Source organism: Pyrgilauda ruficollis, unplaced genomic scaffold (genome assembly GCF_017590135.1).
Source record: "Pyrgilauda ruficollis isolate IOZ18807 unplaced genomic scaffold, ASM1759013v1 scaffold264, whole genome shotgun sequence".
Taxonomy (NCBI): domain Eukaryota; kingdom Metazoa; phylum Chordata; class Aves; order Passeriformes; family Passeridae; genus Pyrgilauda; species Pyrgilauda ruficollis.
Genome location: NW_024523978.1, coordinates 12,913 through 26,587, shown reverse-complemented (window position 1 = coordinate 26,587; position 13,675 = coordinate 12,913). Strand labels below are relative to the sequence as shown.

Here is a 13,675-nt window from a genome sequence, read left to right as displayed (position 1 = left end):
ATGGCCTTAAATTGCAGCAGGGCAGGTTTATGTCAGATGTTAGGAAGAAATTCTTTAGTATGAGGGTGGTGAGGCCCTGACACAGGCTGCCCAGAGGGGCTGTGGACTCCACGTTCCTGGAAATGTTTAAAGCCAGGCTGGACAAGGCATGGAGCAACCTGGGATAGTGGAAGGTGTCCAGGCTGCTCCAGCCCCAGTGTCCAGCCTGGCCTTGGGCACTGCATAAGCACGGGCGGTCTCTGGGACCTCGTCGCGGTGCTTTCGGGAGCTGCTTTAGGGCAGAACTGTTAATTTTGAGGGAGAAAAGCCGAGCCCCGCCATGCCCAGCGCCGCAGCCGAGCGGGCGGAGCGGGCCCGGCCGGGCCCGGCGCTGCCGCTGCCGGGAGCTCCGTGAGGGAGCGCCGCCCCTGCTGCCATGGCCGCCCGGAGGTAGGACCGGCCCGGGCCCCTTCCTTCCTCCCTTTCTCCCTCCCTTCCTTCCCCTCACGGCCCCGCGGGGCTCTGGCGGACCCCGGCCCGCATCGCCGCCAGCTCCGAGCGCTCCGCTCCCGCAGGCTCGGCCGCTCTCCCGGGCCGGGCCTGCTGCCTGCCCTGCCCGGCCTGCCGCTGCCCCTTCTCCACCCCGTCCTTGCTCTCCAGGCCTCGTCCTTTCTCTCCAAGCCCTCTCCCGTCTAATGCATCCTCCCTTCCCTCTCTCCAGTCCCTTCCGTGTTGCTCACCCCGCTTTCCTCCATCTCCAGCCCCTCTTTGCTCTCCACCCGCCCTTGCTCTCGGTCCCCCCGCTGTTGTTCTCCAGCCTCTTCCTTTCCCTCCAGCCCCCTTACTCGATATCCACCGCTCCCTCCTTGTTCACCAGCCTCCTTTCCTAGTTCTCCATCGCCCTCCTTCCCCTCCAGGCCCTCCATTTTTGTTCTTCACTCCCTGCTTTTCCCTTCAGGCCCCCCTCCTTATTCTCCCCCTACTCTCCAGCACCCATTTGTTGTTCTCCATCCCCGTTCCTTGTTCCCCAGTCCCCCTTCCTTTCTCTTCAGCCCCCTTTCCTTTCTCTCCATCCCCTTTCCTTGCTCTGCACCCCCTGATTTTCTTGCTTTCCACCCTCCCTCCTTGTTCCCCAGTCCCTTCTTTTCCAGCCCAGGACAGAGTTGGGCTGGGATCCAGGGGCAGCCCCGGCTGCTCTGGGAATTCCATCCCAGCCCCTGCCCACCCTGCCAGGGAACAATTCCTCATTGCCCAGATCCCATCCAACCCTGCCCTCTGGCAGTCTAAAACCATTGCTCCTTGTCTTGGCACTCTCTGCCCATATAAAAAGTCCCTCTCCCTCCTTTTTAGCACTGGAAGGGGCTTTAAGGTCTCCCTGGAATTGTCCCTTCTCCAGGCTGGACAATCCCAATTCTCCAGCCTGTTTCCAGAGCTGAGGGCTTCCAGTTGTGGGATCATCTTTGTGATCCCTGGTGATGCCATGGTGGAAGAGTCTGATGTGCCCCTGGCATTTCTGGTTTGCTTTTTGGTGTTTTTTTTTATTATTTTAATCCAACCAATGTGAATGAAACATCCCATCTGCTCTGTTCCTGTTTTCCAGACTTTGGAGTATGTGAGGAGCTACCGGAGGAATCACTCATCTTTTAACTTCTGCTTTGGCAGGTATGAAGGTCTTGATGGTTTTTTAAATTGTTTTGATGTTGCTTGAGTTGGAACCTTGAGTTGATCCAGAATCTGAATCAGGTTTGGGTTGGAAAGGGCCTTAAAGCTCATGCCATTCCAAGCCCTGCCATGAGTAGGGACACCTTCCGAATCAGGTTTGGGTTGGAAAGGACCTTAAAGATCATGTCATTCCAAGCCCTGCCATGAGCAGGGACACCTTCATATATATATATATACATAGCCATTCCAAGCCCTGCCATGAGTAGGGACACCTTCCAGGTTCCTCAGAGTCCCATCCAGCCTGGCCTTGGTGAGTGACACCCCTTTTCTAGCTCAGAAAAGTCACATTTAAGTGCACTCAGATAACTCAGTAGCTCGGTGCTTTCCAAGGCCTGGTGGCTGGAGTTGTTCAGCAATCCCCAAAGGAATATCTCCAGCCCCATTTTGTGGGAATGGTGGAGTTCTTGGCAGGCAGGGCGAGATGTGCAGCCTGCCAGGACACCTCCAGGGGGTTTGGATGCTGTGGCTGTTCTGTGGATGTTCTGTGGTGCCCTGGGGCTGTCCGTGCTCTGCAGACAATGCCCTGAGAGCCTGGGCTCGGCTGTGCTTCCTGGGGAGGGCTGGAGCTGCAATCCAGGCTGGCATTCAATTCCCTGCTCCACCACAGGCCTCCCACGTGCCTGGGGCCGCCTGTGGGGCTGTGTTGCACAAGGCAGAGCAGGGCAGAGATCCTGGGGCTGGAATCAGGGCTAATTCCAAGCTCTGGGATGTGGTGCACCCTCCCTGAGGGACACGAGCCTCTGGAATGAGCCTGCTGTGCCTGCAGAGGATCCCAGAGGATTTGGGGTTCACAGGGAATTGCTTTCACAGCAATCCCTGAGGTGGGATCTGGCCAGACCCTCTCCTCTTTCCCATCTGCAGGAGCCTGATCTGCTTCACCAGACAGAATTCCCTGGGACAAGGCTGCACACAGAGCCCAGAATCCCAAAATCCCATCATGGTTTGGGCTGAGAGGGACCTTAAAGCCCATCCAGTGCCATAGGCAGGAGCACCTTCCACTGTGCCAGGCTGCTCCAAACCCCATCCAGCCTGGCCTGGGGCACTGCCAGGGCTGGGGCAGCCACTGTGGCATGGCTCTGCTCATGACCACCTCCCATTTGGAAAGGAATAAATCTCCAGAGGGGACCTGGCAGTGAGCAGGCAGTGCCTGGCAGGGCAGTCCCAGGAATCCCTGGCAGCCTGCTGCTGTGTTATCCCAGCTGTGGAGCTGTCAGGGAATGGCAGAGCCTGCTGCTGTTGTCTCTCCTCACGTGGCTGCACACCAGAGCTCCTTGCAGGTGAGGGGAGGGAGCAGTGCCCTTGTGTGGGGCCCAGACCCTGTGTTTGCCTGCATTTCCTTGGGCAGGGAACAATGCCTACCTGTGGATGTGTTCCCTGCTCCTTTCTGTGCCTTATCTCCTCGGGAAAGGCAAACACACCATTCCAGCTGTTGATTTAAGATACCCCAGCCTTGAAAAAGCAGTGTTGGAGCTTTCTGCTCTTGAGCTGATGACCTCAGTGCTCATAAATGGTGTTTTTTAAGTGTGAAGGGAATCCTAGAATCCTGGAATGGTTTGGATTGGAAGGGATTTCAAAGCCCATCCAGCCTCCATGGTCTGGGACACCTTGCACTAATCCCAGGCTGCTCCAAGCCCCAGTGTCCAACCTGGCCTTGGACTCTGCCAGGGGTCCAGGGGCAGCCACAGCTGCTCTGGACAAAATCCTCCCCTTTCCCAGGGGTGGCATGGGATGATCTCCAAGGTCCTTCCAACCCAGACCATCCTGTGATTCCATGAAGTGAAAATACCTTTTCTTGGAGGTGTAGTAGCACTGTGTTCACAACCACCCTGACATTTTCCCAGCAGGAGAAGGAGCTGCACAATCAGGATCAGCACAGGAACAGTGACTGATGAACAGGAGTTTGGTGGTGGCTGCCACCCCAGGGCTTTGGTACAGCTGGGTCTTGGTCACTCTGGAGGAGTGGGAATGTTTCCAGAGGGGTCTCAGCAGGGTGAGAGGGAAGAGGAGAGGAGAGGATGCTCTGGCTGGAGAAATTACAAAATCTGCCCAGAAACTGAGCAGGACAGGAACTGCAAGAACATTTAATTTCTGCAGGGAGCTCAGCAGCTGCTCTATGGTGTGCTGCTGATTTATTCAGCTGAGCTTTTCATGGTGCTGGAGTGTTCTCTCCCGCCTTTCCATGGACAGGAAAGGCCTCCAGGGGTTAATTTGGATTCCAGCAGCTAAGCAGAGAGCCCAGGGCAGTGCTGTGTGTGCTGCAGGCTTTTCATCCCAGGAATTCAGCTCTGGAATGGTTGGTGACCACTCAGGGCTCCAGGGAGCGCTTGCCTTGCTAACCTCTGTATTTACAAACTGTTAGTATGGAGAATTAAATTAATCAACCACAGAGGACTGAGAAATTCGAGGATTAATTCGATGTTCAGGCTCCAAACAGAGCAGGTGGGCTTGGAAACCCTCAGAGAAGCCCCAGGGCAGCTCCTGTGTGTCCTCAGTCCCAGCAGAAGCAGGCAGGGGCAGCACACACAGCTCCAGCTTCCAAAGGCAGCCGTGCTTTCCATGTTTTCCATGGGGCAGCTGTCAGGGTGTGGAATTCCAGCCCCAGCACCTGCTCTGGGATGTCACAGCCCTGTCCTGCTCCTGTCCCTGAGCCCCAGAAAGGCCCTGAGGTCACTGGGGATTGCTGGGGATGAGCCCCTCCCAGGGCAGGGTGGGCTAATTAGCAGCTTGCCTAATTCTCTTTGAATTTCTGTTTCTCCAGGAGTTCATTCTGCTTTGTTTTCCATTTCTGCAAGAGTTCATTCTGCTTTGTTTTCCATGTCTCCAAGATGTTCCTGCCCTGCCCTGTGCCTCCAGGAGTGTAACCCCCCCAGTCCTGGGCACCCCACAGCTGAGATGGTGGCCTTTAACTGGAAGGTGAGGCTGGGGCAGGTTCCCAAAGCAGGGAAGGCTGCTCTTTGCATGGAGGATGTGTTGGGTGGGTTCTGATGGTTCCCTACCCAGGGGAGGGTTGTTTAACCCCCACACTCTCAGGGACAGGGGATTTCTTCTTGTCCTTCCTTGCCAGATGTGCTTGCCCCCGGATTTGCTGTTGGGGCCTCCCATGTTAGACCTGAGCTCTGCTCAGCCCTGCTGCTCCTGCCTTTCCTCTTTCCAGGTTTTTCTCTGGCTGCTCTTCCCTCAGCTGCTTTTGTTACTGGAGGGCAATTTCTCCACTGGGTTTTAGGGGTTTTGGGGGTTTTGGAGTCCTTGTGTCAGGCACCACAGTGTTGGGGCAGGTACCTCCTGCAAGGTGCTGCTGCAGAGATCCCAGAGGAAGCTCCAGGATGAGCAGAGGGATGGAGCAGCTCTGCTGGCAGGAAAGGCTGGCACAGCTGGGATTGTTCAGCTGCACAGGAGAAGCTTTGGGCTGAGCTCAGGGTGGCCTTGCAGGGCCTGAAGGAGCCCCAGGAAAGCTGGAGAGAGACAATTCCCAGGGGATGCAGGGACAGCACACAGGGAATGGCTGCCAGTGCCAGAGGGCAGGGCTGGATGGGATCTGGGCAATGAGGAATTGTTCCCTGGCAGGGTGGGCAGGGGCTGGGATGGAATTCCCAGAGCAGCTGGGGCTGCCCCTGGATCCCTGGCAGTGCCCAAGGCCAGGCTGGACACTGGGGCTGGAGCAGCCTGGCACAGGGGAACTGGATGAGGTTTGAAATCCCTTCCAGCCCAAACCATTCCATGACTCTGTAATTAACAATTTGAACTCATTAAATCAAATTTTCCCCCTGCCCTGGTGTTGCAGAGCTGTGGGTTCAGAGCTGCTGCCTCTGTGATTGTGGGGAGATTGGCAGAGCCTGGTGCTGTTTTTCCAAGCTCCCTGCTGGTGTAGGGACACAAGGCTTGGCCCAAATTCAGAGCTTTGATGTGTCCTGACAGCTTTGGGATATCCTGAGGGAACAGGGTGAATTCCAAGTTCACAGAGTTACCACAGAACCTTGGAATATCCTGGTGGGAAGGGAGCCACAGGGATCACCCAGTCCAAGCCTTGGCCCTACACAGCCCCACCCCATCCCTGGGGTCTGCTCAGTGCCCACCACCCATTTCCACTGGATTTTCCTCTCCAAGTCCATGTTTTTATAGAATTGAAACACTCTGTGCAATTCCAGGCATTCAGAACTGGTACAGCAATCCTTGGATTTGTCACTTTTCTGCCAATTTAAAGGCATTTATCTACACTTTCCATATCTGAGCAGGTTCATTACAAAATTGCTGTGAATTAAGATTTCCTGGAGTGTTTTTGGGGATCCCTTCTGAGAGCTGATGCCAAGGGATCCATCACCTGTGAGGATTCTTCAGAAGCATTTCCACTTTCACAATTTCCCTAAAATACTCAGCTCTTCCCTTTTCTTTCAGCTCCAGATGGTGCAAATATTGCTGCAAAATGAGCAAAAGGAGTTCAGGACTTGAGGGAAGGGGATTTTTCTTTGGCTTTCTTGCTCTGCCTGGTTTAATTCCCCACAGAAATAAAAATCATGGTGAGAGAGGAGCATTAATGTTGGAATGGAAGATGCAGAACATCCCTATAAATTCATTTTTAATTGCCCAAGAGTTCCAGAAGTGCCTAAACAGATTTTTTGGCATTCCAGGCTCTGGAGAACTTCCCACTGCTGATGTACATTTTGGCAGCTAAAACACTGATCCTTTGCTTGGCCTTTGCTGGAGTCAAAATGTACCAGAGCAAGAAAATTGAGGAGAAACTGAAGAGGGAACGTGAGGAGAAACTGAAAGCAGAAGGAGAGAAGAAGGATGAGTGAAGAGTGCTTCAGGTATGGAACTGATCCCAATTCCTGGGCTTGGACAATGGCATTGCTAATCCCAGTGGGATTGATTTGGATTTTGGATCCCAAAATGAGCTCTTGGAATATTTGGGATGTTTCAAGGGATTTGTTCTCTCATTCTTTGTGGGAGTTACATGAGCCACTGTCCTGTTTGAGGATGTTTTAGCACAATATTCCCTGGGTTTTTGTGCCTGGTGCACAAAGAGGGGGATAAATTGGGAAGAACTGCAGGGGAGCAGCCAGGCAGGATGCTGCAATCAGAGCTCTGAGCCTGAAGTCACAAAATAAAGAGAGAAAATAATCAGCCTTTCTAGAGGAGTGGAATTATTGACAGCTTGGGGGTGGTTTAGCTGGAAAGGGAAAATTCCACACCTGGAATTCCCAAAGGGACAGGTTCTGCCATGGAACATCCACCACGTAGAACTCCCTGAGAAAAATGCACATTTTTTCTGCTTGAAAGAGCAAAATGAACATTACAAAATTCCCTACATTTGGGATTTTCATTCTGAAATTCCTGAGCTCCTCCCTTCTGTTTCCAAAGTTGAAGCAATCCCTGCATTCTTGGAGCAAATCCATGAGCAGAATGAGTCCTGCCTGCTGCTTGGATTCTATTCCCTGCCTTGCTTGTCATTTTTGGAGCAGTTTGCTTCACTTCTCCCTGTTCTGCAGCAAAATGGGAATTCTATTCCTGCCTGCCCTTTGGAAGCTCAGTGGGAGTTTGATGTCATGTTGCTCTTTATTGAAATAAAATCTTATTTCCCTTTCTGAGGTCATCCCCTCCCATCTAAAGACACTTAAAATCTTTCCTAGATTTTATTTCCACCCTGTCACTGTTTTATTCCTTTTATTCCCAAGGATTGGGAATTGTGCCTAAAAATGAGGCCCTGGGAATAACCATGAGAACGAATTTTTTTCAATTTACACACACAAAAAAAACCCCAAAACAAAAAACAAAAACCAAAACAAACCAAAAAACACCAAACAAAACCCCCCAAAAAAACCAAAACCAAAGGGATTTTTCAGTCTCCTGCTTCCAGCAGATTCAGGACTTGGCTTTGGGGCAGATTTTGGGCCCTTCCCTGGAAAAGGAAAGGTTGGGCAGGGCTTGGAGCAGCCTGGGGAGGTGGGAGGTGTCCCTGCCCATGGCAGGGGTGGATGGGATGAGATTTAAGATCCCTCTAACCCAAACCAGGCTGGGATTTTGGGGTTCTGTGCAATGTTATCCCAGGGAATTCTGTTTGGCAAACCCCACAGCTCCAGGGATTTGTGCCCCAAAACCTCAGTGCCCAGCAGGTGACACCACCCTTGGTGCTCAAACCTCTCTGATCCCACAGAAATTCTCTTCCCAGTCCCCAGAGCTGCCCAGCAGAGGTTCTATCCTTCCTAAATTCTGGGATTCAGAGGGAGCAATTCCCCCATGGAGCTGGGAACAGCTCCATGGGCACTGGGGCCCCTGTGCTCTCCCTCTTGTGCCTGCTCTTCTCACTGCTCTGTCCCCACCCTGCAGGTTCCTGACACTTGGAATGCCTTCCCAGGAGGATGAAGCCTTCCTGGAAAAGAAGGATGGGTAACCTCAGAGTGACACTTAAATTATCTCTGTTTTTATATGTACAGCAAAGCAGCTGAGCCTCTATTTATGCAATAAAAAAAAAAGTCTTTGTTTAAAAAATAAACGTGGGTGCTGCTTCCTCAAAGGACTGGAGCTGCAGGGGAGGCACTTGGGAAAGATCAGCTGCAAGGAGGTGGCTGGGATGGAAGAGGAAAACACTCTGGAGGGAAAAATGGAGGAGAAAAATCCTCTGGATGTATCTTGGGAGGCTCCAAAGCTCGTGGAGAGGCAGAAGGAAGTGGAAAGAGCTCAGTGCAGCTTTTGCAGGTGCTTCCTGCAAGGGTCAGGTGTGGGACCTGCATGGAATCAGGAGAGGAGCAGCTCCAGGCACTTGGTGCACCCAGGACTTCCTGGGCTCCTTGGAGATCACAGAAGGAGTTTCATGGCAAGAGGTTTATCCTGAGAAATCTCTTTGGTTCCCTGTTCTCTGCTCAGCCTGGAGGCAGCTGTTCCTGCCTCTGCAGTGGCACCAAATCCTGGAGAACTTGGGCATGGAATCCTGGAATGGTTGGGGTTGGAAGAGACCCAAAATCACCTAAAATCACCTTGTTCCACCCCTGCCATGGCAGGGACACCTTCCCCTGTGCCAGGCTGCTCCAGCCCCAGTGTCCAGCCTGGCCTTGGGCACTGCCAGGGATCCAGGGGCAGCCCCAGCTGCTCTGGGAATTCCATCCCAGCCCTGCCCACCCTGCCAGGGAGCAATTCCTCATTGCCCCGATCCCATCAAATCCTACTTTGAAGCCATTCCCTGGCTCCTGTCCCTCCATCCCTTGTCCCCAGTCCCTCTGCAGCTCTCCTGGAGCCCCTTCAGGCCCTGCCAGGGGCTCTGAGCTCTCCCTCTCCTGGAGCTTTTCCCTCTCCTGGACACTCCCAGCTCTCCCAGCCTGGCTCCAGAGCAGATTTTATTTCTCTGTTCATCAACAGAGAAACAGAGAAACACAGCAATAAAGGCTCAGGTGTGGCAGTGCCTGAGGTGCCTTCACATCCCCATTTCCATTCCAAAGCACTTCCTACACGCTTCTGGTAGTTAAGGAGAAGCAGAATTTTTGCAGTGCAGTGGGGAGAGGAGGGAAGAGAAGGCTGGAGAGCCCTTGGAGGAGCCCTGAGCCCAGCCCTCACCTGAGCAGGGAGCACAGGGGATGCTCAGGGAGCTCCCTGGAAGTGCAGGGATGTTCAAATCTCCCTTTTCCTGCTGTCTCCTTGGAGACTGGAGAACAAAAGCAGTGCAGAAAGCCATTCCCAGCACAGAGAAATGTCCTGCTGTGCTGTATCCTGCTGGATCCTAGAGAAATACCCTGCTCCAGCTCCTCAGGGCTGCCAGGCTCAGGAATTCCCAGAATCCCAGGGAATCCAGCAGTTCCCCTCTGCTCCCAGCACTCACCTGTGCATGCCAAGGTGAACTGGGGGGGATTGAATTCAGTTCAAGTGGTGCCAGAACAGCCTGGTGCCCACCTCCCTGAGGGAACACAGGAATTCTGCTGGAGGCACTCCCCCAAACCTCCCCAGGGAATTGTCAGCTCTGGTGACACCAGTGGCTTGGCTCTGTGCATTCACTGGTTGGTTTTGGATATTAGCCCAAATCTGGAGTTTTTAGGCTGTCCAGAGTAGATTTTTCTAGAAAAAAAAAAATAATAATAGTGATGAGGGAGTTTTTTTGGAGCTTTTCAACTACTGCTCTGTGAGCAGAAATCACAATATCTATTTACCACCAAAGCCACTTAGCACCATTTAGCACCCAAAGCAATCAAGTCTAGCTTAAAACCATCCCTGCCAAAGATGTGCAAGAAGGGAATTAATGCTCTTTTTTTTGCCCCTGAATATGGGGGAAGGAGCAGCGAGGAGTCTCCTCAGAAATCCTGCAGATTACTGCACATTCCTGCCTCTGCAGCCAAATCAGACAAATCTTTGCAGGTAAAAGACTTCAAACCTGCTCCAGCCTGATTTTTAGAATCCCAGAGTGGTTTGGAGTGGAAGGGATTTTAAGGATCAGCCAGTGCCACCCCTGCCATGGCAGGGACACCTTCCCCTGTGCCAGGCTGCTCCAGCCCCAGTGTCCAGCCTGGCCTTGGGCACTGCCAGGGATCCAGGGGCAGCCCCAGCTGCTCTGGGAATTCCATCCCAGCCTCTCCCCACCCTCTCAGCCAGGAATTTTCTCCCAATATCCATCCCATCCATCCCTGCCTTCCTCCTGCTTGAGGCCATTCCTAAATTTCAGTGTAGCATCAGAGCTTGGGATGGGGGACATCCAATAATTTCCAGGATAAGAGAAGGTTTTGTGCAGTCCTGTCCCTTCCCAAACTGAGCCATGGCTGTCCCAGTCCTGTTCCTCTGTCCCTTCCCAAACTGAGCCATGGCTGTCCCAGTCCTGTCCCTTCCCAAACTGTGCCATGGCTGTCCCTGTCCTGTCCCTTCCCAAACTGAGCCATGGCTGTCCCAGTCCTGTCCCTTCCCAAACTGAGCCATGGCTGCTCCCTGCTGTTCCATGGGGAATTTGAGCTGTGCTCTCTCAGCTTCCAGGTGATTTCACCTTTGGGAGTCCCTTGTGCCACAGCTCGAGCAGGAAAAATCTGCTGACACTGGGGGGAGACAGGAGCTCAGCTTTGCTGCTGTTTCTCCTTCAGAGACCAGCTGGGGGCCTGGAATTCTGAAAGAATCCCAGAATTCCCAAATCCCTGGGGCTGGCACAGCCCTCCCAGCCCATGGAGCCCCAGCTGTGCCCCATGGCCACCTTGTCCCCAGCCCAGAGCACTCAGTGCCACCTCCAGGTGCTCCTTGGACACATAATTTAAAAATACATTTAAAAGAGGAACAGAGAATTCAGTTCAGTTTCATCTCTGAGGGAGAGGAGGCAGCAAGGATAGAGGGCCTTGGAGTGCTTGGTGTATCCCAGAGTCATCAAGGTGGGAAGAGCCCTCCAGGATCATCCAGTGCCACCATCACCCCAAAGCCTGTCCCCAAGTGCCACTTCAACACCAGAAGATCTGCTCAGGAACCTCTTGGAAATATTCCCATCCCAAAAAACGAGTCAGGTCACTGTGGTGCCTACAGAGCACAGGGTCTCTCCTCCTCTCCTATTCCATAAAATTCCTCTTTTCCAAAGCAGGGTTCAGGCTGTACCTCCCTTGCACAGGTCTGTGTTTCTGATATTGTCATTGTCACCAGTGCCAGGTGTTGAAGACACAAAATAAAAGGCTTAAAATTCAAAACTGGCTTCTAAACTTGCAGTGTTTGCACCTTTAGGGTTGCTTTTATTCACATGAAGGCTGTGTGGGTTTAAACAAAAGCTGCAGTCCCTGTGGACGGATCAGGAAAGGAGCTGTTAAGGGATTTTAAGGGAAATAAACCAAACTCTCCCAGGTTCTGAGGTGACTCAAGTGGCTGCTGGAATAGGGATCTCAGGGCTCTGGGCTTTCTGAGGTCCTTAAAATGAAAATATGAACCTTCAACAGGACAGTTTTGTCATTAGACTTTAACTGAGATAAGCTCAGCTTAATTTTAGTCCCACTGAAAGCTTTTAGTCTGAGACTTCTGCCAGAATCACCCCAGGCTGGAGGGAGGCAAAGCTCCCAGGGGATCCAACATCCAAAAAGGGATCCCAACATTTCCTTCCCTGCTTTTGCTCTTGGGAATCAGCAATTCCACCTGGCTTTTTCCTGCCCTGCAAATGTTCTGTGTGGGGGAGAATCCTTCACGGTTCCCTGGGATCCCAGCTCCAGTCTTGGCAGGATTGCTTCCAAGGGTGCAGCAACTTGTTGTATCCTCTAATTATAGCACACACAACATAGTTAAATAGTTAATATTTATTAACTATTATTAACCTCAGTCTTCAAGACTAATGGGGAACTGATGGACCTCACACGAGGGAATTGGAATATCCTGAGTGGGAAGGACCCACAGGGATCATCCAGTCCCACCCCTGGCCCTGCCCAGACCCCCCAACAATCCCAGTTTTTCCCTGGGAATGTTGTCCCAACCCTCCTGGAGCTCTGTCCAGCACTGCTGACCCAAGGAGAATGAGGACTTTGCTTTTTCCTCTTCCATTTATTCCCACATCCTGGCTTGGACAATTTTTAAGACAAGGAAGGATGGAAGGAGGAACTCCTTCCTCGAATTCCTGGTGGGTTTTTTGGGGAACAGATGCCAGTGGGAAACATCTCAGGATCATCCACACACACACAGAGATTCTTTCCTGCAAAGCTCTGCCTTGGAGCTGAATGGAGATGTGAAAAATAAATATTAAAAAAAAAAAAAAAAAGCAAAGAGGTGGATTTATCCCAAATCACATCTGATATGTGAACATGGCTTAAATCTTCACTCTGCTGGAGCTTGGTGAGCATCCAGCAGTGCTGACCTTGGTGGGACTGAACCATGGAATTCCCAAGTTGAGAAATCACTGCCAATAATGAGAAATTTATCCCTCCCTCAACCCCGTGCCAGGAGCAGAGGTTGGAGCTGCAGCCCCTCAGGGTCTCCCTCAGGCTCCTCCAGCTGCACATTCCAAGTGCCCTCAGCTGCTCCTTGTGTGACCTTTCCCCATGGTTGGGCTGTCTCTAAGAGCTTTGGCTCTTACGCTGCAGCTCCACATGGAAAACAGCCCAATGTCCCACCCAGGAGTGTGTGGGGACAGCTCAGGTAAAATTTCCACAACCTGAGTTGATGTTTTCCCCCTGCATTTGATCCAAGGACCTTTTTTTGGCTGTGAGTGACTAAGGACTGGGAGGTGGCACAACCCAAGTCCCTGCCCAGCTTGGCTTTGGCTTTGAAGCTGCTTTGTCTTGGCTGCTGGAGCAATTCCAGCGTGTCTGGGCTCAGCTGGACCTTGCCTGGCTCACGTGTGGAGCACTTTGGGACAATCCCAGCTGATATCAGGAATTCTGGCAGCTGCCACAGGTTATCCCATGGCAATGAGCTCCTTGTGTGCTCCTGCAGAGGGAAAGTTTGGGCACAAAGGAGTGATTAGGCTTTTATCCATGTGGATTTCCAGCTGGCAGCCATTCCTGCTGGACCAGAGGGAGCTGCTGGAAATGTCCACGTGTCCCAGCATCCCTGCAAGGCTCTTCCAGTCTGTCCCAAGGCTGGGATGTGGCTGTCACATGGAGGAGGATGGATGTGGCTGCTTCCTGTTGATGCCACGGAGCACAGATGGGTGACTCTCCTTTTTGATTATCCTTTTTTTTTTTTTCCCTGGACTTCCTCCTGCTGTTTGGCTTTGCCTCACTTCCAACAGCGTGGCCCTTTTGCAGTTCCTCCAGCTCTTTTAATCTGCCCTGACTCATTTGTCTGGCCTAAACTCGGGCTCATTTCCCAGCCTGCTGCTCCTCGTTGATGTGGGGAGGCTCAGAGCCAAGCACCAACAAATGGCAGTGGAGTTGGAGACAAAGAAACGAGCCTGGGCCTTGTGTTTGGGCTCTGAACCAGCTCTGTTGTTCTGCTTTTCTCACACAGACCATCACTAGGGTGTTCCCTCTCCCTCCCATGCCTCCTCCTCTCCCACCTGGGCCCTGCAGGATGAAATTCCAAGGAGGAAGTTCCTAGGGACAGAGCATGA

The 13,675-nt window shown here is 52.5% G+C and overlaps 1 protein-coding gene across 4 annotated transcripts; it reads left to right on the top strand.

Moving 5' to 3' along the window:
• The first annotated feature begins 284 nt into the window (after window positions 1–284).
• Window positions 285–8,191, top strand: SMIM11A (small integral membrane protein 11A). 4 transcript variants are annotated; one of them, XM_041471344.1, is made up of 5 exons: window positions 285–429; window positions 1,580–1,641; window positions 4,527–4,614; window positions 6,327–6,506; window positions 8,026–8,191. In XM_041471344.1, exons 3-4 carry the CDS (start codon window positions 4,594–4,596, stop codon window positions 6,492–6,494), a joined length of 189 nt encoding a protein of 62 aa, XP_041327278.1. In that variant the 5' UTR covers window positions 285–429; window positions 1,580–1,641; window positions 4,527–4,593; the 3' UTR covers window positions 6,495–6,506; window positions 8,026–8,191. The 4 variants fall into 4 exon arrangements, with proteins under 4 accessions (XP_041327278.1, XP_041327277.1, XP_041327276.1 ...); XM_041471343.1 differs by having other exon boundaries at window positions 4,460–4,614; XM_041471342.1 differs by lacking the exon at window positions 285–429 and adding an exon at window positions 587–1,495.
• Window positions 8,192–13,675: the final 5,484 nt, after the last annotated feature.